The following is a 26,903-nucleotide window of genomic DNA, read 5'->3' on the forward strand; positions in this document are numbered from 1 at the left end:
CTTTCCAGTGACTCAGCTCTTCGCATCAGGTGGCCACAGTATTGGAGCTTCAGCTTCAGTCCTTCCAATGAATATTCAGTGTTGATTTCCTGTAGGATTGACTGGTTTGATTCTTTAATAAAGATGTTTAATGAAAACATGTTTTGTTTAATTATGCCTTCCCCACCCTACACAGCACAGGCTGTCATGCACTTTAGGGTCTCAGGATTTGTTGTGACTGACCGATAGCTTCCTTTTGTCTGAGTGATGAACGTGCCTGAAAACGCCCTCCGCAGCCTGACCTGGGTTGTCTCACTAAGCTCTACGTCTCCTTCCTCCTTGACTTTGTGAAAAGGCTCCAGAGACTTTGAGTTATGTTGGGAACTGGTTAGGCTGAGCTTTTCTCTTTTTCTCACCCTATGGCTGTGAAGTTACTGGAGGAGAATTGAATGACGAAGTTCATTGTCCTTGATTGTCCATCATGGGGACGTTATAACCACGGTCTTGTCTTTATGATCCCCAGGTCGAGTTTGAATGGCTGAGACAGTTCTGGTTTCAAGGCAGTCGATACAAAAAGTGCACTGACTGGTGGTGTCAGCCCATGAGTCAGCTGGAAGAGATGTGGAGAAAGATGGAGTGGCTGGTAAGTGTCTGGGAGCGGATTTCTTGGGATGTTGTGCTCTGTCGGTCTTCGGCCGCCTCCTTTGCCTGGGTAAATGCAAGAGAAAGACAAACATCATATGATGTAGCTTACACGTGGAATCTAAAATAATGAGGCAAATGAAATTGTCTTCAAAACAGAAGTTGACTCACAGACATGGAAAACCAGTTTATGGTTACCAGAGGGAAAAGGGAGGCCAGGAGGGATAAATTGGGAGTTTAGGATTAACATAGACACACTGCTATGTATAAAATAGATAATCAGAAAGGATCTATTGTATAGCACAGGGGACTCTACTCAGTATTTTGTAATAACCTATAATGGGAAAGAATCTGAAAAAGAACGGGTTTATATATGTGTGTGTGTGTATATATACATATATATGCTTTGGTGTATGAGGCTTTGGTCGGCACCTGAAACTAACACTATGTTATCAATCCACTGTACTTACTCTTTGTAAGGTAATGGGAACAGCCAAGATTTGATCAGCACAAGCTGAGTTCAGTGCAGTGAACCTTTACTGAGCACTTCCTGTGTGCAGGGCTTCGCTGATAGCTCAGTTGGTAAAGAATCGGCCTGCAATACAGGTGACCCCTGTTCACTTCCTGGGTTGGGGAGATCTGCTGGAGAAGGGATAGGCTAACCACTCCAGTATTCTTGGGCTTCCCTGGTGGCTCAGTTGGTAAAGAATCCGCCTGCCATGCAGGAGACCTGGGTTCGATCCCTGGGTTGGGAAGATCCCCTTGGAGAAGGGAAAGGCTACCCACTCCAGTATTCTGGCTTGGAGAATTCCATGCACTGTATAGTCCATAGGGTTGAAAAGAGTTGGACATGAAACTGAGCAACTTTCACTTCTCACTTTTCCTATGTGCAAGGCACCATGTTAGACATATGTTGGGAAGCGACCATGAGAAGCATGCAGCAATAATTCCTAAACTTCATCTGCATTTTTATAGGCACCAGGCACTCTTCTAAGAGTTTTCCCTATATTAACTTTTAAAGTTAAACCGTTAAAGTTCTTATGACAGTCTGGTGAGGTGCAGAAACTGTTAATTTATAGATGTGAAAACCAAGGCCTAGCGAAATGAAGTGCCTCGCCCAAGGTCATGGAGTAAGTGGCAGAGGGAGATTGAATCCCAGGCCGCCTGGCTCTTGTGCCCTTAACCACTGCATTCAGTTTAACAAGGGGAGAAGTGTGAATATAGCCAGGTGTTACATTAACTCAAATGAAATCCTGTAATGGAGATTTAAAGAAAAAAAAATCACTATGCAGAGGCAAGAGTATTAAATTCAGAGCACTGGAGCTGGGACAGTTGTGAACAACAGATGTGGCTTTTGGGGACCTTGGGTGGGGAGAAGGAGGGTTGGTTGCATAAGGCATTCTGAGAGAAGCGTTAGGTCCCAGTTACTGTAAAAACAAGATCACAAAGGGGGAAGTACAGTGTGACCAGAGCATGGAATTCAGGGCATGTGTCGTAGGAACTCTCACTGGAAGGTATGTTGAGGCCATTTGGGTTAAGTCTAAATTTAAATAGTAGTAATAATGCCAGTGGGGCTTCCCAGGTGGCTTAGTGGTAAAGAATCCACCCACTGAGGCAGGAGATACGGGTTTGATCCCTGGGTTGGGAAGGGCCCCTGGAGAAGGAAATGGCAACCCGCTCCAGTGTTATTGCCTGAAACATTTCATGGACGTAGGAGCCTGGTGGGCTTCAGTCCAAGGGCTTGCAGAGTCAGGCACAACTTAGTGACTGAGCATGCATGCACACACATGATACTTACTAAGTTCCATACACTATTCTAAATATTACATATAGAATTTAATTTCTATGATAATTTCATAAAGGAGATATTTTTCTCCCATTTTACACAGAGAGTTTTGTGTTGTATTGTGTGTTAGTCACTTAGTTGTGTCCGACTCTTTGCAACCCCACAGACTCCTCTGTCCATGGTGATTCTCCAGGCAAGCATACTGGCCTGGGTAGCCTATCCCTTCTCCAGGGGATCTTCCTGACCCAGGGATCCAACTGGGGTCTCCTGCATTGCAGGCAGATTCTGTACCATCTGAGCCACCAGGGAAACCCAAGGAGTCTGAACCATAAAAGGTTTCCCTAACTTCCTCAAGGTCATACAGCTAAGTCAGGGAACTGGAGTTAGAACTCAGGAAGACCGGCTCTAGGGTCATGCCCTGCACCACCTCACTGTTCTACCTCCAGATCATCAAGTTTGGAATGTAGTGGAAAAGTGATAAAAGCCTGCTAAACTCTTGAGAGAATACTGCTGCACAGACTTTATGAGATGTGCTAGAAACAGTGAACCAGTTTGCAAAAATGAGTAGTTCTTGCTAATCCCTATTTTATAATAATGAAAATACCAAGTCACAACCATGATGGCACCCCAGTTTGAAAGTCTGAGTCATAATCCAGAAGTCCCGGCTATCCAGCCTTTTCCTTAAATCTCTAAATCACACCTTTTCATGGATGTACGTTTAGGGGAGGAATGCTGTAATCCTTTTAGTGTACTAACAGTATCACAAAAATTGATTTCTCCAAAGACATGAGTCAGTTCAAAATGGAGCATTGTGCAACTGGATTGGAGGTGATGAAAATTTCGTGCCGAAATTTCCTGTTATTTCTCTTCCTAAAATTAGGCTGTGCAGAGTATGCTCCGGTTTTTTTCTGGGATGTATATATAAGGGCAGCTTCATTTTGAGAGAATTTCTTTTTCACTGTGTGATTCTGGTTTTATCTATTTATCTACATGAGTTAGAAACTTCCCTGGTGGCTCAGCGGTAAAGAATCCACCTGCAAGTCAGGAGCTGCTGGAGATGTGGGTTTGATCCCTGGGTTGAGAAGATCCCCTGGAGGGGAGCATGGTGACCCACTCCAGTATTCTTGCCTGGAGAATCCCCATGGACAGAGGAGCCTGGCGGGCTACAGTCCATGGGGTCACAGAGTTGGATATGACTGAAGCAACTTAGCACGCATGTATGAGTTAGAACTTCTTTACTTGCTAAACCTTGATCTTAAGGTATAGGTTTAACTTTGGGACTGTAACTTAACAGTTCTTTGAATTAGAGTTGGCAAACTGTAACAATTAAACAATTAGAATTGGTGAAATAAGAAAGAAACTCATAATATTTTAAAAATATATTTTTGAATTGCTTTTGTTCAAGGGCTTCTTTTTTTTCAGAGTGGAATCTTTGGTTTTGTGAGCTTACCAGTGATGTTTATTACGAATTCACTTAAACTATTTGGTTATATATATATATTTAATTTGGTGGTGCCTAGCACATTAGGTAAACTATCTGTTCTTCATAACTCTTGTGCAAAAATACTAAAAAGAAGAACAGTCTTGGGAATAGGCCAGAGCCAGTTTCCTTGCAGTTGGTGTGGTGTTACTGAGTGTTCTGAGTGAAATCAATGGGCTCTGTGTCTCAGCAAGCCTAAGGATGATGGTTATCAGCAGAATGAAGGTTTGGGCCAAGATAAAAGGAATGACACTTCTAAATTAAATTTAAGCATTGCTTCAAGCCTTTTTGTAATGACTTGTAACAGATTCATAATAATGTACTTTTGCTATTGGAAGAGATGAGAATGATCATTGGGAAAGTCTATGATTCTGTGACTGGCAGTGCCGTGCCATCCGATAGTTGTGTGGGGATGGAACTGGCACTGGCTGGTTACGTTCCTAGTTTGTACCAGCCTGCCTCCGATTTTTTCATTTGTGAGCAGTAGGGGGCAATGTTGAGCTACCAGTTTGAGGCCCCCGGATGCTAACTAAGCCTTTCAAGAAAATGCAGACAAATGTACCATTAACTGTCCAGAATTATCCCTGTTGCTTCAAGTTAGCTGTAATCTCCAAGATTCCATAACACAGGAAATCAGTTGTGGGTTAACAAATTCAACAGCAATTTAACTTAAAAAGTGCAGTGTTTGGTGCACATTTGGATTCTATAGAATTAGGCTAATCCAAACAGCCTTTCTGAATGCACTCACCTGGCTTCCGGGGAATACACGACTCAGCAGGATGGTCCTTTTAGACAAATGCTTCTTCTTTATCATTATGCTTTTCTGCATCTGTTGCGTATGTGTTGTGGAAAGATTTCTCTAATTAATGCACTTTGTCTGTTGTGAAACATAGCTTCGATCTCCTTTGGCGAGAAAATAAAACAAAAAAACCTCAGGCAATATGTACATTACTTTTCACCTTTTGCTTGTGATTAAAGCAACCTTTGACAGCCCTCGTACTGGGGAAGAGACTTGTGTTGTAACTCCTCTCTGTCTTTGTGTTTATTGTTTTTTTTTTTTTTTCTCCCTTTGTGGTTGGAAGGTATAGTCTCAGGTAGGATCTAAAAGAAGAACGGAAAATGAGCTTTGAAATCACATTTCTTCCATTAATGGTAATTGCTTCGCATGTCATAACCAGTCACATATTTTAAAAAGTTTAGTCAGTTATATCTAAGACTCCCCTAGCCTCCATCGCCCATCCCCTGTTCCAGCAAGCACCTTTTTTTAAATCACACTGTTTATTTTTGCCATTTTTTCCCCTGAGGACAGTTCTTCTCTGGGCATGTTTTTGTGATGTAAATGTTAAACCTTATATTTGAATAACATTCTGATAAAATATCACATTTCCTCTGAATATTACCTCATGAACTTATGAGCCATTAAGCCCAAAAGCACCAGAACCCTTTCTTATAATCCAGGAACTTAGCCTAGTTGTTCCTCTCAATTCTGCTCTTCAGGAAGGTATGATGACACTCTAACACTATTCAAATATTTGTATTTTATTTTATTTTTTAAACTAGCCCAGCACTCCACATCTGAGATTAGCACGTTATGGGGAGACTCTTCAGGATAAGAGAGAGTTACCATTTGAAAGAAACTGCACAGGCTTTGCTTTCTGGGTAAAAAAAAAAATATGAAAAGCTGAACTCTCCTGTGAGGTGAGGAAGTCTTACTGCAGCCAGAGATTCAGCGGATAGGCCATTTGTCTCATAGGGTCTGGTATCGCGCTCTGCAAAACTGACATTTATTTTACCTATAAAAAATGTTTTAACACTATCAAGTTCACTGAGATATAGAAAAAAATGCTAGATGTGATGTCCTCTAAATTGATGACATTTATTCCTTGCCTTTTGACCTTAAGAAAAAAAAAAAGAGGTCAATTTGGTATATAATCCAATAGAATATTCTAGAAGAGTTTCCAGAGTAAACATTTTCAGAATATAGATGATTTTTGTAGTGGAGAGAAATTTCCTCCTCCTTGCTTTATGGCTTTTTAATTTTTTTTTTTTTTTTTTCTAGAGGAGAAAGGTAGATCCTGATCGTTTTCAGTGTTTTGAATTGCATTTCCTGTCTTGACAGTTCCTCACACTGGGATAGCAGCGCGTTTATATGGCAGTTGGCCTTAATAACCTTTATTGACTTTAGTGGGTTGGAGCCAAGGCTGGATTATTTTAATGTATCCGTTTTGAAACAGTGTAAAACACAACATATAATTATGTTAGGTAAGCTATGGGCTACATTTAATTCTACCCATTTATGTTAACATTTGGCAAGGGAGAGCAGGGAGACGTGGAAAATGAGTAGGTGTTTTATTTCAGACTGTTACCCGTTTTTTGTTGTTAAAGTTTTAAGAGAGAAAGGTACTTAAGAATGTGAAAGTTGTCCTTTACAAGTCAGTTGTAATAGTTTAATTTCAAGATGAGTCATGCGTTTTAGCTTGTCATTCTGGCCCGTGTAAATCATCTGAGAAGGCTCGGAGCGCGGAGCCTGTTCGCTGCTGTCTAGCTAAGCCCTCCTTAGTATAGGTTACACAGAGGTGGGGAATGATGGAGCCAGGAGCAGTTTGTTTGTTTTTGGAGAGATTAATGAAGCTATCATCACAGTGCTTTAGATTAAATTCTTTATAACTGAATAAAGGAACAAGGCTGCTTTTTCACATCCTGAAATATATCCTGGGTATACTGCTTTTTGCCATCATATTATAGTTAAGTTAGATAAGTTCATTTCAAGCTTCCAGGATTAACAATTTTTAAGGGTGTGAGGAAGAAAATGATATAAATATAAATATTGATCTTTTTTGTCTTATGAATGGTAAAGTCATTAACTTATATATGTGTATATATATATATTTACATATCTCTTGCCTTTAGTGTCAGTGCATATACTAAATTATATTTGCTGAATTAATAATATTAATTTTATTAATTTAATATATTGCTAAATTTATTATTTATATTATTGATTATTTATTTAACATATTTGCTAAATTAATAATGGTTATTAATCCTGCCTTCTGTTTTTCACAGTTAGCATTTCTGATACAGAAGCAAAGCATATTATAGTAATTTAGAATCTGGTGTGAAATGTCTAGTGGTTTTAAATGAAAATTTAAATTCCTTTTCCCCTTTTTGGTCCAGTGCTGAATGACTCAGAAGAAGCACAGATTGGAGGCACGTAGACAGTCGAAAGCAACCAACAATTCAAATTATGCACACAGACTCTGAGCTCTGGGGATAGTCTATGCTTAGCTTTAGAAATTTGGAGAAAAGAAAAAAGCCACTTTTTTGGCTATAGTGGCTTAAAATCCTGGGCTCACATTCTTTTTATTACCTTAAATGTCTTCCCTGAAGGTTGGTTCTTTCCATATGCCTCCCTCCCCACCCCTTCCACCCCCACTTCCACACCTCTGTATTGTTATATTAAAAGTAAAATATCTGGGGGAAAATTATATGGATAATTTAGCAAAGAATTTCAAACAAGTTTGGATTCCTTTAATTGCCTTCTGGGTTTCTCTCAGGTTTTTCCAATTTTTTTTCCTTTGTTGCTGCAGACTTAATCATGAATTAAGAAAAAAAAAAGTGTTGTGAATTCTGTCTATTTGGAAAGAAATTTCCAATTCCAAGAGAATTCAGGCTTAAGCCTTAGAAGCAGAATGTGCATGGAAAGCACAAAGGACTCTGTTTATGATTCTCTTTGAAGTGTTTTTGCAACTGGATAAGGAAAATTTTAGAAACCGTCTGATAGTGTTCAGGGTAAATACTTAAACCCCTTTAGAGAATTTCACACACAGATACTGTGCAGCAGAAAAAAGGGATACTTATGTTTCTTAAAGCTGCTACAGCCTACAGCTTTGTACTTAAAGACAGAGGTGTTGAATAGAATTCTACTGAGGATACATACAGTGACAATATCTCCAGAAACATCAGAGCAAACCAGTGGGTAGGACTTTCTGTTTTTAACCCTTCCATGAGCTGTGTGAGAGTTGAGCTTTATTGGTACCAAGGACTAGAATGTCCCTGTTACATTCCAGGAATTGTTAAGAGGATTGTTCCAGTACTGCCGCTCTGCACACAATGAGAACAAGACTAAAAATGTTGAAGATGGTAAGACAAAGTGACAGGAGCTGGGAAATTCCAAGTGAAAAAGCCTTGCCATCTCTCTTAACTCTGTGTGAGAAAAAAATGGAATAAACAGCCAAGGTTTCTAATATTTGAGCCTGATTTCATAGGCTTTAGCTAAATTTTGCTAGCGTGTGTTAATAAACACACGCACTCACAAACATACACATTTCACATACATTCTGTATATTTTTAAAGTAAACAAATTCTATTGTTATATATGATTTTCACTACGCTGAAATTCAGATTGATACAAAGGTGTGAAGCGCCTGCTAGCTTTCCCCAGGGAGCTATGGGAGCCTCGGCTGCTAGAATTTATTTTGGATTGCTTTGACTAGCAGATCATCTTCGCATTTCAGATGTAAATTCAGAAACCTTCGTGCCAGATTGGGCTGGTGGGAATTTCCATTTTTCCTAGAAAAGATAGAGAATAAAACAAATTGTATACTTCCTCTGGTTTCTTGGGGCGGGGGTAGGGAGTAGGACATTAAATTCAGCTCTAGTCTGTCATTTATCTTTTTATAAATATCTTTGACATCGTCTAGAAAAGCTCAGTCTGATAGAATGAAATGATTTTTTTTTTTTTTTAAACAACAGACCTACAGTTTTGCAAGGGAAGCAAGATTTCCAAAGGATAAATGTGCCAACTGTTGGGGATATTATCAAGATCTTAGGATCTTATTTCCCAGTTTGGTTACTGAATGGTTCCTAAAAGTATTCTCTTCTGAAAAAACCTGTTTTGATGATCAAATGGGAGAGTTTGTAAAGGATAAAAATACTGAACATGCAGAAGGCGTCACCAAGAGTGATTTTAGAAGTGTAAACAGGTGGCCATTCCAGACTCCTTACTTAGAGATCCTTTGACTCAGTGTCCTTAGTGTCCGCATTGCCCCCATCCCCCACGCCCATTTCCCATTTCCCTTCCTCTAGAACTGGGATCAGTCCTGGAGCTAAAGCTACTCATAATGGTTTGGAGCTCAAGGCTACTCTGGTAACGTTTCTTCTTGACTGTGGCCTAGATACTTTGGGAGGCGGAGCTGGGAATCTTCCCAAAATGTCTCTCTGGACAAATGTGTTCAGGTGTCAAAATCTGACTTACTAGAGAGCTCTGAGAACATAGTAAGTTGACTTTTTCCTGCATTAAGGGTAACATAACCATCATCCTGCTCTCTTCTTGTCAACATCTGCAAAAGAATGACCTTAAAAAAAAAAAAAAAAAAGATTAAAGAAAACTGAGGTAGCCTTTCCAGTCTTCCTGAAAGTGTCTCTGATCATTTTCATTTTTTTGATGACAGTATATTTTTTAAATTGTATTTTGTTTTTGATTGGAGGACAGCAGTACTCCACAACCTTGTGTTGGTTTCTGCCATTCATCAACATGAATCAGCCATAGGTATACACATGTCCGCTCCCTCCCGAACCTCCCTCCCCATCCCACCCCTCTAGGTTGTCTTAGAGCACCAGCTTTGGGTTCCCTGCCTCATGCAGCAAAAATTCCCACTGGCTAGCTATATTTTTAACACCATCTTTTCCCTAACACATAAATTAGGATCATCTTTTTTTGTATCTCCTTGCATGATCTCAGCCCATCTGGAACCACCTGTGACAGTCCTATTTGTAAATTTTTCCTTGATGTGGGGAAAAATCTCAGATAATCTCCAACTTGCTTTTGATTGATGGAGAAAATTAGCCTTCACATAAAAATCTGGAGTCTCCTAGCCATCTGCAAAATTAATTTAGAGTGTGTAAGACATACCTGCCCTGGTTATAAACACCTGGAACAGGTGGTTGCTTGATAATATATATATATCCCTCTAACTTCAATGTTATTAATTTAAATGAACAATTATGAAATTGACCAGAATTATGCATCAGATCCTTTTTAACAGATGTTGGGGGATTAAGAGGGCTTGTATTTTATTTAATGTCATAAACTTTTCATGCAGTCACCAGTGAATTATTTCTAACGAATGAAAGTTGTGGAATATGCCAGCACCAGCAATAAATTAGTTTTTTGTTGGTACTGGGGTCTCATATCTTGGGGCACCTGAACAGTAGTTGGGAAGGATGTACCTTCTTCAGCCATATAGTAACAAGTATCTCAAACTTAACAACTCCAGAACCAAACTCTTGATTCCCATAAGTTCCCCAGCCTTCCTCGCACAGGTCAATAATTTGCACTCCTCACTGCCCAGGCAGAAACCTTGGAATTCTCTTGGTTTATCTCTTGATCTATCAATGAATCCAGTTAGCTCTGTTTTCAAAATAGAGTCATGATCTGACCACTTTTCACTCTCTCTTTGGTGTAAATAAACTCCCTATTTTTATCACTTATGTTCACCCCTGTCAGAGTGTTCCTTTCAAATGTGTCAAGTCATTTCACTCCCTGGTCCCAATCTCACCGTCCCGTCCAGAAATCTAGTTTCCCTTAGTGTGATAATCTCTAGCTGCGTCCATGTTGCAGCAAGTGAAGTAAGTCAGAAAGACAATACCATATGATATCACTCATCTGTGGGATCTCAAATATGTTTCTGCAAAACAGAAACACTCGTAGAGAACAAACTTGTGGTTGTGCCAAGGGGGAGAGGGTTAAGGGAGGGATGGAGCGGGAGGCTGGGATTAGCAAATGTAAGCTTGTAGATAGAGGATCGATAACAAGGTCCTACTATACAGCACAGGGAACTTTTAACATATTCAGTATCCTATGAGAAACTATAATGGAAAAGGATATTTTAAAAAAGAAAAGAAATCCAGCTTCCTTCTGAGGGGCCTAATCCCCTCTGCTGCTGCTGCTGCTGCTGCTGCTGCTGCTAAGTTGCTTCAGTCGTGTCCAACTCTGCAACCCCATAGACGGCAGCCCACCAGGCTCCCCCATCCCTGGGATTCTCCAGGCAAGAACACTGGAGTGGGTTGCCATTTCCTTCTCCAATGCATGAAAGTAAAAAGTGAAAGGGAAGTGGCTCAGTCCTGTCCAACTCTTTGCAAACCCGTGGACTGCAGCCCACGAGGCTCCTCCATCCGTGGGACTTTCCAGCATAGTCTTCCTCTTCTCCCTCTCCTCCACTAGCCTTCTTTACAAAAGAAAACGCGCGCGCACACACACACACACACACACACACACAAGAAAACAGAATGAACTTTCTTAAAAAGGTCTCTTCACTGGGCTATACTGGGTCTCGGTCGTGGCGCGTGGGACCTTTGGCTGTGGCACGTGGGCTCTAGTGGTAACGCATGGGTTCCCTAGTTGCATGGTACGGGCTTACTTGCTCCGCGGCATGTGAGATCTTAGTTCCCCAACCAGGGGGTGAACCCGCACCACCTGCATTGCAAGGCAGATTCATAACCGCGGGACCACCAGGCAAGTCTCCCTTCTTCACCATCTTTAGAACATGCCCAGGTTCCTCCTGCCTCAGGGTGTGTGCATTTGCTGTTGCCTGTGTCTGGAACGTTCTTCCCTCGGTTGCTTGCCTGACTCACCCCTCATTTCCTTTCCATCTCTCCGCTCCTGGCCCTCCTCTGGGAAAGGTTCCTCTGACCGAGCTCTCTGACTATAGAGTATAGCGCTGTTCTGTTTTCCTCCTCTGCTCCCCCCTGCCTGCTGTGGTACCATGTACATGTTTATAGTCTGCCTTTACTTATAACGCTCATAAGGGCAGGAACTTTGTTTCCTTCACTGTTGTTTCCCCAGCTCTTAAACTGTACCTCATACTTCATAGGTTGCTGTTGTTCAGTCGTTCAGTCATGTCTGATTCCTCACGACCCCATGCACTGCAGCACGCCAGGCTTCCCTGTCCATCACCAATTCCTGGAGCTTGCTAAAACGCATGTCCATTGAGTCGGTGATGGCATCCAACCATCTCCATCTCCTGTTGTCCCCTTCTCTTCCTGCCTTCAATCTTTCCCAGCATCAGGGTCTTTTCCAATGAATCCGTTCTTTGTATCAGGTGGCCAAAGTATTGGAGGTTCAGCTTCAGCATCAGTCCTTCTAGTGAATATTCAGGACTGATTTCCTTTAAGATTGACTGGTTGGATCTCCTTGCAGTCCAAGGGACTCTCAAGAGTCTTCTCCAACACCACAGTTCAAAAGCATCAATTTTTTGGCACTTAGCTTTCTTTATAGTACAACTCTCACATCCATACATGACTACTGGAAAAACCATAGCTTTGACTAGACGGACCTTTGTTGGTAAAGTAATGCCTTTGCTTTTTAATATTCTGTCTAGGTTGGTCAGAGCTTTTCTTCCAAGAAGCAAGCATCTTTTAATTTCATGGCTGTAGTCATCATCTGCAATGATTTTGAAGCCCAAGAAAATAGTCTGTCACTGTTTCCGTTGTTTTCCATCTATTTGCCATGAGGTGATGGGACTGCATGCCCATCTTGGTTTTTTGAATGCTGAATTTTAAGCCAGCTTTTTTAGTTTTCTGTTTCACCTTCATCAAGAGGCTCTTTAGTTCCTCTTCACTTTCTGCCGTAAGAGTGGTGTCATCTGCATGTCTGAGGTTATTGATATTTCTCCCTGCAGTCTTGATTCCAGCTTGTGCTTCATCCAGTGTGGTAGATACTCAACACTTAACTTGTTAAAGAAAATTAGGAGTTTGGGATTAACAGATGCATACTGAAGTGAAGTGAAGTGTTAGTCACCCAATGTCCTGTTGGTGAGTCGGACACAACTCTTTGTGAGCCCGTGGACTGTGACCCACCAGGCTCCTCTGTCCATTTCCTGGGCACGAATACTGGTGTGGGTAGCCATTCCCTTCTACCAGGGGATCCTCCTAACCCAGGGATCAAACCCGGTCTCCGCACTGCAGGTGAACTCTTTACCATCTGAGCCATCATATACACTACTAACTATACTTCAGTTAAAAAAAGAAATTGCAACTTCCTGGTGGTTCAGTGGTCCTGGGTTCAGCACCCCCAAATAATAATAATAAAGGAAATCAATTCATGTTGGGTCATTATTCCAGCCCTGCCACTTCCTCACTTTCAGGCTCAATGGCACAGCCTTCAATGTATTCTTTTCTTTTTATTCCCATTTTTAAAGTCTTTATTGAATTTGTTACAATATTGCTTCTGTTTTTTAAAAAACATTATCTTTAATTGGAGTATAGTTGCTGTACAATATTTTGTGGCTTTCTGTCATACGTCAGCATAAATCAGCCGTGGGTATATATATGTTCCCTCCATCTTGCACTTCCCTCCCACCTCCCACCCCACTTACCTCTCTAGGTCCTGACTGAGCACCAGGTTGAGCTCCCTCTCTGTTATACAGCAACTTCCCACTAGCTATCTATTTTACATGTGGTCACGATGCATTCTTTTTAACTCTGTACATTTTCCTCAGATGTTTGGTCCTGATCCACGGGAATATTTAGGGGTTAGTTTTATTTTTAAGCCAACACAACCCTCCCAGCAGTACCCCCCAAACATCTTGAAAATTAAAAAATAATAACAGTATCAAGAGCACAGATGATCCACCAGAACATTCTGTTTTATGCCTTTGGCATTTGCGCTGTGAAGATGGAGCAATCCCTGGCAAACAACTTAATGTGAATATGAAAACTCTTTTTAAAAAAAAAGAGAGACATAAGTAGGTCATTAAGTTTCTTTGAGTAGCAGTGCTGCAAAAACTTACAATCAGGGGGGGTTTTTGCAAAAACTTACAATCGGGGGGGTTTTTGCAAAAACTTACAGTCAGGGGGGTTTTTGTAAAAACTTACAGTCAGGGGGTTTTTGCCTCAGTTGTTGGCATCTTTCACAGTTTAGATTTTCCTCTTCTTGAAAAACTTGATAAAGTACAACTGTCATAAAAGTAAATGTGTTCCCCAACAAAGCTTGGACTTTTTATGACTAATTTCCCAAGTCAGAGAGGGAGAGGAGCATGGACTGGACAGGTTTGGGGCACAAAACAAGGGAAGTCTCTGAGGAGTAAACTGACTTCCGCTAGACAAGCCGAACACTGATTAAAATATTTATCACCCTTTGGGTATGCAATAGCTTTTGATGATGGAAGGCGTATTAATATTCATCTTTGCTGCTTGTCTGCACTTCAGATGGATCCCAGGAACGAATGTTCAGTTGACCAGTTTTCTCTCTTCTCCAGGAGTCCTTGAGACCTAGTACAGCTTGGAACCAAGAAACTTGCCTTGTGCTGGGATTGAGGTTTTTCTGGGGGATGGGGATGGCCAGAGGTGGTGGTGTATGTGGAGGGGTGGAGATGGTAAGAATACAAATCAGGAGAGACCTTTGGACTGGAAAACTTTAAAGGCTGACTGCTTTCTTACAGGAAGCCATTTGCCAGGACAAAGGGAGGAGTTTGGTCGTAATTTTCTAAGCAGCAGAACTGGTGTGGCTGAGTCCGTGAGGCTGACATGGCTCCGCGTGGGGAATCTAAGCCTTCCAGAGGATGTTGGGGTGAATACCACTGGAGGCTGAAGCTTCCCCTCTCCTTCCCCCTCCTCCCCTGCCTTTACTGAGGAAGATGTTTGCTGCGGATACCCAGGTCTTCTGAAAACTGGTTCTTCTGGAGTGTACCATCTCATTGTCATCTTGAGACAGAATAAATAGAGATGGTGTCCACTTAGGCAGGCATGCATAGCATAAGGTGGCCTCCTGGGGTTCTCAAGACTTGTCTCTCTCTTTTTTAAAATTTTTTTAATTGAAGTATAGTTGATTTACAGTGTTGCGTTAGCTTCAGGTATATAGCAAAGTGATTCAGTTGTATATATATGGGAATTCCCTGGTGGCTCAGTTGGTAAAGAATCTGCCTACAATGCAGGAGACCTGGGTTCAGTCCCTGGGTGGGAAAGATCCCCTGGAGAAGGGAATGCCAACCCACTCCAGTGTTCTTGCCTGGAGAATTCCAGGGACAGAGGAGCCTGGTGGGTTACTGTCCATGGGGTCGCAAAGAGTCGGACACACATTCATAAATACAAACACACGCACATATATGTATATTCTCTTTCAGATTATTTTCCCTTATAGGTTATTACGAAACACTGAGTATAGTTCCCTGTGCTATAGTAGGGTCCTTGTTGGTTACCTATTTTATATATGGTAGTGTGTATATGTTGATCCCAAACTCCCAATTTATCCCTCTCACCCCTCCTTCCCCTTTCATAACTGTAAATTTGTTTTCTATGTCTGTGGGTCTGTTTCTTCTTTTTATACTTTTAATTTTATGTTAGAGTATAGTTGATGGTCTCAGGTGTATGTGGATCTGTTTCTGTTTTGTGTGTAAATTCACTTGAATCTTTTTTTTTTTTTTTAGATTCTGCATATAAGCGATATGTGGTTATTTGTCTTTCTCTATCTGACTTAACTACACTTAGTATGGTAATCTCTAGGTCAAGACCTGCCTTTTAATTTTTTCTTTTTTTCTTTATTGGGAGGAAGAATTGGCTTATTAGTTTAGTTAATTAAGCAGTGTTGCTTTCTGTCTTGATGGGAATAGCCTTGATTATATTTTTGAAGGCATGTAAGAGCTCTGAAAGAACCTGACCTTTTTATTGAGTTGTCTTAAAAAAAAAACAAAAAAAAAACACCTGGCAATTGAATAGGAAATTTTCATAAAAGCAGCAGTGTTTGCGGATACTTAGTTTCTGTCTTTAAATTCTGAAAATTCAGAATCTTCTTGCATTTTAGTTTCTATGACTCCATGCTGAGATAGTCTTATGAAAGATACCTTAGAAAATTGGACAATAATGATATATTTGAAGACTCAAAAGAGTAGAACTTTTTTTTCTTCTTGACCCTAGTCATTTAATCTTTCATCTGCTCCAGTTTATGTAGATATTGTGAAGTTATTCAAAAATTGAGGGCTTGTGTCTCCCACGCTGATAAGGCACAAGGCAGTAGGTAATTCAGAGAAAGGGAAAACAAAGGAGAAAAGTGGATTCGGACAGAGGTTTTTGGGACTACACAGGAGGATTTTCATAGCTAGATCTGGGTGGACTCTATTCGAGGATGGCTTGAAGCCAGAGACACTGTTGCAGGAAAACACAAGCTCTGCTCACAGATTTGCAAAGACTGGATGGAGCATGCTTTGGGGAAGTCCAGTAAGAAATGAGAAGCTACACAAGGGCCTTCTTTTTCTAACGCATTTCTCTGTAAGGTACAGCACTCTCACCCCTTCATAACTGGCTTTCCTATCAAAGTCATGGGCAGCCAAGGACCACACATGCACAACGGAAAATAAAATGAAACTACTTTATTATCTTGCATTTGTAAAAGTTTTCCTCGGGAAACAAGTCAAGATTGTATTATTTGCTACTATTTTCATCCTGAGTACAGCAAGCAAACAACACTACATTTTCAAAAGAATTACAAATGAGTTGAGGCATTTTTCCAATCAAGGTCTTTTATTAATATTTTTTTGCCTCAAAAATTAGTATCGAACCTGGGGTATAGCACTGGAAACTATACTCAATATCTTGTAATAACCTATATTGGAAAAGAATCTGAAAAGGAATATATATATATATATGTATGTATATGTCTGAACCACTTTGCTACCCTTGAAACTGACACAACATTGTAAATTAGCTATATTTCAGTTTTTAAAAATTGAATACAAGCCTAATAATTTTGGACTTTTGGTCAAAGGTTTTCCCTTGTGTGAACCAGTGAACTCCTTTCTCTTTGCCTTTCTTCTCCTTCCTGCTTTCCTTCCTTCTTCCTCCCTCTTTTCCCATCTCTCTTTCTTTCTGATATTAGAATTGGGATCTGGAGGAAATGACATCTCCACTGCCTCTTACAGAGGCGACAGTCTTGAGGACCTAAGTATTTGCATAGAAATATTTTGAAACACAGCCAAGAGTGTCATTCATGAGTTATTTGATTTGATTCAGGACAGTGGGTATGGTCATCTATCATTTCCACGGCTGAAAAAGAGCATTTTCTTTCCCACGCGTATCTCCCCATTCTTCAGCTAATAGCTCCAGGCTGGTGATTGAGCGCTCCACGCTGTCTTATATTTGCCATTGCACTTTGGCATGTCAGTCACACCACTTGAAGACTGAGTCACTGTTGGGAATGTAAATGGTGGCTGTTCTTTCTAGTCTCTCCCACCTTTTATATATAGATTTCTGCTAGACATTCACTTTTTCTCTTTGTGTGATGTTATTATTTTCTAGTGACTAGTTTGATTACTTCCAAGGCATGAGGTGTTAATTCTTGAGTGATTAACAGCTTCCTGTGAGTTTGATCTTCAGACTCAAGCTTCTGAAATATTGTCGTTACTTTGATCCCTTCAGTTTGTAAAAAAACAGTAATATCTGCAAAGTGCAATAAAGCAAAGTGCAATAAAATAAGGTATCCCTGTGCATAATATTTTTACATTTAACATCTATGGTAATGCCTAGGAGTAAAATTGTTGAATCAAAGAATATGTGTATTTTCAGTTTTAAGAGAGATGGTCAAATTGCCCTACATAAATAAAGTTTGTCATAGAGTTTCTATGTGTGTGTATGTATGTATATTTATATGTATGTATTCATATGTAGTGGTAAAGAATCCACCTGCCAACGCAGGAGATGCGGGTTTGATCCCTGGGCCCGGAAGATTCCCTGAAGTAGGAAATGGCAACCCACTCCAGTGTTCTTGCCTGGGAAATCCCATGGACAGAGGAGCTTGGCGGGCTACAGTCCATATGGTCACTAAAGAGTCAGACATGACTTAGTGACTAAACAACAACATCAACAACAACAACTCATATGTAGAGTTAATGTGATGCAATGCCTGTTTTCCTCACATCCTTACCAGTGGCAGTATATTAACAGACTTTTTGCAAGTATGATTGGTGAAGAGCGATTACTGTTTTGCATGTGAAGAAACTGAGGCTCAGAGATGTTAAGTGACTTTGTTAAGATCACAGAAGTAGTGAGCTACAGAGCTGGGGTTTGCAGTTCACCAAGGCAGTCTGGTTGCCGAGTCTGCTCTCTGAATCACTATAATAGTCTTAGCTGAAACTCCATTCTGTTACATATGACCAAAGAATTCTGATAGATTTAGAGGTTCCAGCAAGGAACACTCATATTTCTTTGGCTGGTAACTGTGGGAAGTTGTTCTTTCACCATGGAGTTGTCTGCCAAGTCAGCTGAATCAGTCCAGGTGATCAGAATCGTTCCTCTGACATCCAGTGATATTATTACGTAGTGGGATTGAGTTTTATATGGGAAGTAGGTGGCCCTTTACCCTGCTGAATCTTAGGGCCCAATGCTGTAGCTATTTTCATCAGTGGAAGGGGAAGGTCAGGGGGTGGTCTCCTTGCTGCCGGAGACATGGCATGTTGCCTGATTTTCTGTTTAAAGTTACGTTCCTTTTGGACTCTGTCCAGGTGTGAGTTTTGGTGGCTGTGTTCCACTGTGATGAACCTCCTTGGCCTCTCCTGCTCACCTTCATTCTTCCTCCACCTGTCAGTCTTCATGAGGTCATTTAAACAATGATTCATTTTCTGTTCTGGCCCTTTTCTGCTTGGCTCTACAACTGTGAGTTCAAGCCTTCACCCCGCACACACAGTTCCTAGGTAAGAGTTTATTGCAGGAAGACTTTGGGCAGGATTGATGTGATCAGAGAGTGGCTAGAATTATATTTCCAGGTAAAGGCAAGGAGGAGAAGAGGTCTCAGGAGGGGTAGAGAGGTCCTCTTTGACCCCTTCCTAAACTGTGTTGATAGATTCTCAGGAGTTGGGTTGGGTCCCCTCTATGACTCTGGGCCCTGATGGGTCACATCCCTTGCTGTGTTGTAAAGTCAGGCTCTACTGTTGACGGCACGACCCACAGTATCAGTCATCAAGTCTTGCCGATTTGAGTCTATCCCCTTTGAAGTAGTCCAGCTTAGATCCTTTTGGGTTAAGAACTTCAGGTCTCAGGCTAGCCAAGTCTGAGCTCTGGCTGAATTAAGGAAGAGTGTATGCTACTGGGCAGTGACATGGGGAGCCTCAAGCTTCTTCTTCTATAAAATGGGCGTGCTGAAAGTACTGCCCTGTTGGGATTATGGTGAGATTTGTCCACAGTAGTAAGTGTAATGTTTCGTACATTGCCTGGCGTGTTTTCAGCATTATTGTTTTGAACCTGTCCTCTTCTTTCATTCCTCCAGCCATCTGCTAATTCAGTGCCCCCTCAATTTCACCTGAGTCATTCTTCCAGCTCCCGTAGACTCCCAGCTTCATCTTATGGTTACATTTGCCTAGAATCCATGCTTTCTGTTCAAGTCTCTGTTCAGAAGTCCCCTCAGAGTGGCCCTTTCCTCTCCCTTCCTTCTCTGCTTTATTTTTCCTCAGAGCGTTTACCACTCTCTGATTGGATATCTAATACATGCATGTTTCCTGTGCTAGAATTGTAAGCATCTCAAGGGCAGGGACTCTGTCTTGTCTATTCCATGTTCTCAGGGCCCAGTGTAGGACCGCAGCTATTTGTTGTACAAGGGAAGACACACATGCTTTGTGAGTGTAGACTCTTTCTGAGTTGCCCCTTTTTATACCCATAGTGCTTCATACATACATACATATAAATATATATATATATATCAATTTAAAAGATTTTTTGGGGGTCATGCTCTGTGGCATGCAGGATCTTAGTTCCCTGACCAGGGATTGAACCCACACCTTCTGCAATGGGGGGCTTCCCTGCTGGCTCAGACTGTAAAGAATCCACCTGAAATGCAGGAAACGTGGGTTTGATCCCTGGGTCAGGAAGCTCCCCTGGAGAAGGGAATGGTTATCCACTCCAGTATTCTTGCCTGGAGAATCCCATGGACAGAGGAGACTGGTTGGCTACAGTCCATGGGGTCACAAAGAGTCGGACACGACTGAGCAACTAACACTTTCCCCTGCAATGAAAGGGAGGAGTCTTAACCACTGGACACCAGGGAAGCCCCTGTGGTATCTGTTGAATGGCCTGCTGTCCCTTCTTCTTGGTTTAGTCCATTTTGCAAACTCCTTTGTTTAAAAACGTTCAATAATGATCCATTACCAACTGCCGAAAACTGTATCTTTTCAGCTTTTTCTGGAATGTGATTTCTCTGCCTTCAGTGTCTTCAACCTTAGGTTGTACATGAGAGATCCCTATGCAGCTTTTTAAGAACTTGAGCATGATGTCCAGGGACTTGGGTTCAACAGCTATAACTTTCAATCTTGGCTGCACATTTGAATCATGCAAGATTAATTTTTAAAAGTATCACGTGCGTGTTGGCTCCAGCAATATATTGGTCTGTTCTGTGGTGCTTGGTGGATTTCAGTGTTTGGCCGAGTTGCAGTATGTTTTAAAAGCCTCACAAATGATTCTTATATGTATTCAGGGCTGGGAATGATGGTTCAACAGGTATCTGACCTCTCACCAAGTTCAGTTTGATCAAATGGATGACTACATGGATGTTTGAAAAAATTAATGGGAAATGCTATCTCACTTTGAAGTGAAGTGAAGTGAAGTTCCTCAGTTGTGTCTGACTCTTTGCAAATCCATGGACTGTAGCCCACCAGGCTCCTCCGTCCATGGGATTTTCTAGGCAAGAGTACTGGAGTGGGTTGCCATTTCCTTCTCCAGGGGATCTTCCTGACCCAGGGATCAAACTCAGGTCTCCCTCACTGCAGGCGGATTCTTTACCAGCTGAGCCAGCAGGGAAGCCTGGTGACTTTAAACCAGGACAAATATATTGTCTCACTTTAAACTTTAAAAATGTGTTGCCTCACTTTTAAACAACACAAATGTATTGAGTGCCTAATGCATTTCCAAAATTCTGGGGAGGACTCAGAAGGGAAACAGCCATCTTTATAGTTGGTATACAGGGTAGAAGAAAATGTCAACAAATGTACAAACAGAGCTGTAAAAGCTTGGGAGGTGGTGGGGTGCATGTGGATGGGTAGGATTTTGGAGTCTTCTTGATCAGCAGAGACTTCTGAATTAAGTCTTATGGAGTGGGGAGAATTTCAGCAGGTGACGATGGCAATGGGGAGAGAGTAGACATCTCCCGTTGTGGGAACAGCACATGTAATGGTTGAGGTTGGGAAATGCAGTTTATATTCAAGCTGCCTACAGTGGGGCTGGCAGTCCCCCAAATCTAGTCTCCTTCTCTGTGCTTAGTCGCTCAGTTGTGTCCGACTCTTTGTGACCCCATGGACTGTAGCCTACCAGGCTTCTCTGTCCATGGGGATTCTCCAGGCAATACTGGAGTGGGTTTGCCATGCCCTCCTCCAGGGGATCTTCCTAACCCAGGGATTGAACCCAGGTCTCCTGCATTGCGGGCAGATTCTTTACTGTGTGAGCCACCAGGGAAGCTCAAGAATACTGCAGTGGGTAGCCTATCCCTTCTCCAGGAGATCTTTCTGACCTAGAAATCGAACCGGGGTCTCCTGTTTTACAGGCGGATTCTTTACCATCTGAGCAACCAGGGAAGCCAGTCTTCTTCTAGAGTTCTGTAACTCAAAAATGGTACCACTGCTCAGCTAGCTCTTCATGCAAGAAGTAGAGGAATCATTCTTGAGAGTTACCCCTTTCCCTCCGCACATATCCCATCTGAGAACTTTTATTCCTGAAGTATCCGCTTCTTTCTGCTGTGTGTGCTCAGTTAGTCATGGCCGACTCTTTGTGACCCCATGGATTATGGCCTGCCAGGCTCCTCTGTCCATGGAATTCTCCATGCAAGGATCCTGGAGTGGGTAGCCATTCTGTTCTCCAGGGGATCTTCCCTACCCAGGGATCTCTAGAGTTACAATTAAGGACAGTATTTTCCAATGCAATTTCCAGACGTTTGGCTCTAGGAGCCATGCAGAATCTGGACAGTGGTTTCAGCAGTGTCACTTAGAGGCCATTCTTCCTTATGCTTCTTGTGTCAATGCCCAGAGTCACCATCCAGCTTTGAAGGGACCAGAGGGTCTCTGGCCCAGGATATCTTTGCCACAGGTACAAGAATCCTCATGCTGACTGACTTGGAATCTCCTGGTGAGAAGTGATTTGTTACCCTGATTAGAATGTAAACACTTGCTGGAGTTGAGTTTTGTCCCTCATGTGAGTTTTATTATAGCCTTCTGTGTTTATAAACATGTCTCGAGCATGAGGGAGAAATGTGATAACCTTTAAGCCCCCAAGAGAGTATCCATTTGTTTACTCTGTGGGCTGAAATTAAGATAACTTAGCATCCTTCTCTGAGAGTCCTGTATCCCTCTTGCTTTGACCAACTGACGTGGGATGGTGCCCAGATTACCATTCCCTAATTGTTCCATCCTCTTCTAGTAGAGTCTGTAAAGTCTTTTGACAGATTACTTTTGCAGTCAGTTGGCATTCACTGGAGGGGTGCAAAGTCCAGGTGAGACTTCTATTGAATCCAACAAACAGATACTGACTTTTTAAAGATTTAGTGTGTCAGGCAATGGAGCAAGTCAAGAGTTGCTATATTCATGGAGCTTACATGCTTGTTAAGGAAATAGACATACATGTAAATAAGGCATAGTGTGGAATGTCAAATGAGAGGAAGAAACAGAGCATTGTGGGAGTGCCCAGAGCATATGAGTCGGATTGAGAAAGCTGGGGAAGGCTTTGTGGAAGAGGAGTGTCCTTTTGACTGTACCTTGAAGAGTGAACTGACTTTCGATAGGCAGAATTTTCACAGCTAAGGAGGAGGGACAGGCCCCATTTTCGGCCAGGCCAGCAGCAGGCACAGGGCTCAGTTCTAGAACATTAGGGCATGCCTGTAGAAACAATATAGTATCTTGTCACTGGTGCTTCGGGGACCTGTTTTTGGGCTGAAATGGAAGCGAGAGAGGTAGGCACCTAGGAACTAGAGAACCAGTGAAGAGGAGGGAATGGGACGGTCTTATGAATGGCATGCTTAGGAATTTGGCCTTAAAAAATTATTTATTTATTTGGCTTCACTGGGTCTTTTTTTAAATTAATTAATTTATTTTAATTGGAGGATAAGTCCTTTACAATATTGTGATGGTTGTTGCCACACATCAACATGAATTGGCCACAGGTATACATGTGTCCCCGGCTCGTAATTGTGGCCCACAGGATCTTCAATCTTCATCGCGGCAAGTGGGATCTTTAGTTGGAACATGAGAGCTCTTTAGTTGAGGCCTGTGGGATCTAGTTCCCTGTCCAGGGATTGAATCCAGACCCCCTGCATTGGGAGCATGGAATCTTAGCCACTGGACCACCAGGGAAGTCCCAGCAAATGTGGGGGTTTGGTTTCAAAGATTTTTGAATAGCTTTCATTTTTCAAAATTGTAACTGGCCGCTGCACAGTGGATGGATCATAGAAAGGAGAGGCTGGGGACAGGAAGACCTGTTGCAAATATACTTGCGAGCAGTAATGAGGTCCCAAACCAGGGAGGGCGATGGAGAGAATAAGAAGAGGGATGAATTCCCGAGTTTTGCTTAGTTTTTAGAGAGGTACATAAAGCAGACTACAGTCAACAGGTTGCAAAGACTCTACTTCAGTCACACGACGGAGGTAACTGAGCACACACGTGCACACATAGAACTTCATAATTGGATGTTAGGGACTAGAGCTGAGGAAAAGACATGGGAAATTTCACAAGCTATCCAGTCTCAGTTAGGATGGATGAGGGAACAGAAGAGAAGTGCCATGTTGACTTTGAGGAGCCAGTAGAACACCTGAGATGGTCTAGAAATCGCCGAAGTTCTGGAGCTTGGTAGAGATGCCAGAAGCCAGTGTAGACATGGGGCTTGGAGTCATGTCTTCAGCAGGCATTCCTTCCATGCCTATCATGTGCCAGGCAGTGTTCTTCCACCTGGTCATCTGTGTTTGAGAGCCCCTAACATGTGGCAGCCATCAACATGGAGACACAGCCGAAGGAAGTGGAGTGAGTGAGCAAGAAGGCCGGTGAAGACGTCAAGGGGCATCACAGGTGGAGTCTATTCATAGTATAAAGGTTAAGCATAGGAGATGGCAGTCAGAAGGCTGCAGAGAAAACCAGGGGCAGGTGGCAGAATTGAAGGAGACGTCATGTCAAGCCCCATGAGAGGTCAGTAGGGTCAAGAGGGACCCTACTGTTGAATTCAGCTTGGAAAGTTCTAGTAGCACAGTAAGGGCAGAAGGACAAGGAGGGTGAAGACTGGTGGACCAGGCTGCACATTGTTGTGACGGGACCTGAGAGGAGGTTTCTTAGAGCAGCTCTGTCTTCCTGGGATGCTGTAGGTCAACCCGAGGGGCCTGAGAAGAGGCACATTTTAGCCAGATGGGGGCGCTGCAGTTAGCTGTGAGAATTCTTGAGTTCCTCCAGCTGTGAGCCTGTAGACCTTCACTTGCCCGGTAACTGACTAAAGGCTGACCTGGAGCCATAAACATTTTAATTTGCAAAACCATTGTCGTATTCCAGCATAAATGGGGGGCAATTTAGCAATGCATCTCCAAAATGGCACTGGGTGCTGGCTCAGGCTTTTGCAGTATATGTTGAAAATGAACATTGAACGCCATGGCATAAAAAAACAGGCTGTTGATTTTCGTGATTAATTTGGTCTCTAAGGCCAAGGAACCTGTTCATGGCCATATATCAGTTGTGGTGATAGTTGTGGGGCAAAATGAAAAATCAATACTGGAACTACAGGGCTGTACTCTTAAAATCCAAGGTGTGTTTTGTTGCAAATCTCATGGAAGAAACTGACCCTCAAAGGGACAGACATACCTTCATTATTGCACAAGTGTGTGTCCATGTTGGAAAAGCCAAGGAAAGGGATTGGGTCTTATCAGAGTGTAACTAGGGTGCTTGGAGAAGGTTCAGATGGTTGCAATTTCGAGTAAAATCTCACTTCCAGTTCTATGTGTGGGCTTCCCAGGTGGCTCACTGTAAAGGATTTGCCTGTCAGTGCAGGAGACACAGGACTCGTGGGTTTGATCCTTGAGGTGGGAGGATCCCCTAGAGGAGGAAGGGGCAACCCACTCCAGTATTCTTGTCTGAAAACATCCCGTGAACAGAGGAGCCTGGCAGGCTACAGTCCATGGGGTCGCAGAGAGACAGACAGGACTGAGTGACTGGGCACCCACCCACATACAGTTACATGTGTCCTAAGGCAGCCTCAACTAGTAATCTCTAGAAGGTTGTGCAGATGGAAGCCAGGACACCTGGGTATACTTGAGCCTCCACTAATCACATGCTGCTGTCCAGTAAGTCTCTCCCCAACCCCAGTGTGTTTTTGTGGTTTTCTGTGTTAGGACTTCAGAAATGCTTGAAGTCCTCTGAAGAGATTGACATACTTGAGTGGGAAAGAAGCATCTTCCATTACATCATTATGAATAAGACACCCAAGGGGCTTGTTTACATTTTCCATTCCTTCGATTGGGAATAGACTTCTTTTCTGTCAAGCCTGTGTTGTTTAAGTCTATGTGTAGGGGATTCTTTTCTGTGTTTCACCTTTTGTTTAGGCAGAAGTGGCCGATCCCCACTTGCCATGGCGAAAGAATCATTACCTGCAGACTACAATAGACAATTAGAACGTGAAGGGAAGAACCTTGTGTAGGTAGATGGGACTGTGAGAACCAGGAAATGGCCTGCTCATGGGTCCAAACGTTGGCAACAGTGCCACGGGAAGAAGAAATATCAACATCCAGAAAAAAAAAAAGCGAAAGTGTTAGTTGCTCAGTCGTGTCCCATTGCAACCCTGCGGACTGTGCCTGCCAGGCTCCTCTGTCCATAGAATTCTCCAGGGATGAATACTGAAACGAGTTGCTATTTCCTACTCAAGGAGATCTTCCTGACCCAGGGATCGAACCCATGTCTTCCGCATTGCAGGCAGATTCTTTCCCATCTGAGCCACCAACATCCAGGCGAAGATTCATTCTGTGATCCGACCTGCCATTTTTCTAAGCCAAGCTGGAATTAATTAAGTAGATGCATGAGTCAGTTGAAATTTACTAGTGGCTTCTTGACCTAATGCCTTAGAAAGTTCTATCCTTACAGATCAGGTCTCACATTGAGGTCAGAAGAATCAGATCCAACTTAAAGAAAGGAGAGCTAGTGGAAATGCCAAAGGTGCCTTCCAGTGAACTGTACCTCTAGTGGCCCCTTTGATGCGCTTCTGTTCCACGCGACTTATGATTATTTGAGTGCTAAGGTTTGCGGCAGGCTGCCTTGATGTACAGGCCGAGGTGGTGATTTGTTTCTTTTCCCATCTCCTTTGCGTCTCCTCGTTTCAAGTTAAGAAATGAATTGTGTGGCCTTTTATAATATAGAGATTAGCACAGCCTTTTTTAAGTCCCTCTTCTGTGATCTCTCTTAGGAGTTGACTCTGCAAAAGAAACACTTCTGTCTTGTCAGAATGACAGTGATTACCCCACAGTTTGGAAAACCTCCAGCAGCTTTTGTTCCCTGAAAAAAAAAAAACAACGAACTTGATTTGATGAATAAAAAGTTGGGGGATTTGATGAGTCAGAGGGCAAGAAAATGTCCTCGTCTCGTATGAGGCTCTCAGAGTCAGATGCAGCGAACATCGGGGAGAAAATAAACCTTAATCTCCCAAGGAAAAACCCTGGAGCATGAAAGTGTTCCCTCTAGAAATGCTGTAAATCTTGCAAACCATATAGGTTTTCTGTTTGGGGCAACATCAAAGCCCAGCGACTTTTGAGATTAAAGTGTGTTTGACAAACAGAACTTTCCCCATGCCACACTCTTTACGAGATTTGGCCTGTCTCTTGCCTTTGTCTAACCTCCATGGGACTTCCTTTCTTCCTGAGATGTGGGAAGTCTCCCCTCCTCAAATCTGGGGCAGGCTGGGATGGTTTGTACCTTGAATGGCGGGTGCAGGCCCCGGCTGCCAGCCCTCCACTTCCCAGCAGGTTCCTGGCCCAGCGGTGGCCCACACCTTCTCTCGGTCACTTCCCAGGGACCCTCTTACTTGTGGGAGAGT

At 42.5% G+C, this 26,903-nt stretch overlaps 1 protein-coding gene across 4 annotated transcripts in view; it reads left to right on the plus strand.

The window, feature by feature from the left end:
* FTO (FTO alpha-ketoglutarate dependent dioxygenase) overlaps window positions 1–26,903 on the plus strand; it is a 426,388-nt gene that overhangs the window by 185,173 nt on the left and 214,312 nt on the right. For all 4 annotated transcript variants that reach the window (XM_042230687.2, XM_027977360.3, XM_060397832.1 and 1 more), the window contains 1 exon segment: window positions 503–622. In XM_042230687.2, the coding sequence (XP_042086621.1) occupies window positions 503–622 (120 nt within the window).

The sequence above is a fragment of the Ovis aries genome, chromosome 14 (genome assembly GCF_016772045.2).
Source record: "Ovis aries strain OAR_USU_Benz2616 breed Rambouillet chromosome 14, ARS-UI_Ramb_v3.0, whole genome shotgun sequence".
Lineage (NCBI taxonomy): Eukaryota > Metazoa > Chordata > Mammalia > Artiodactyla > Bovidae > Ovis > Ovis aries.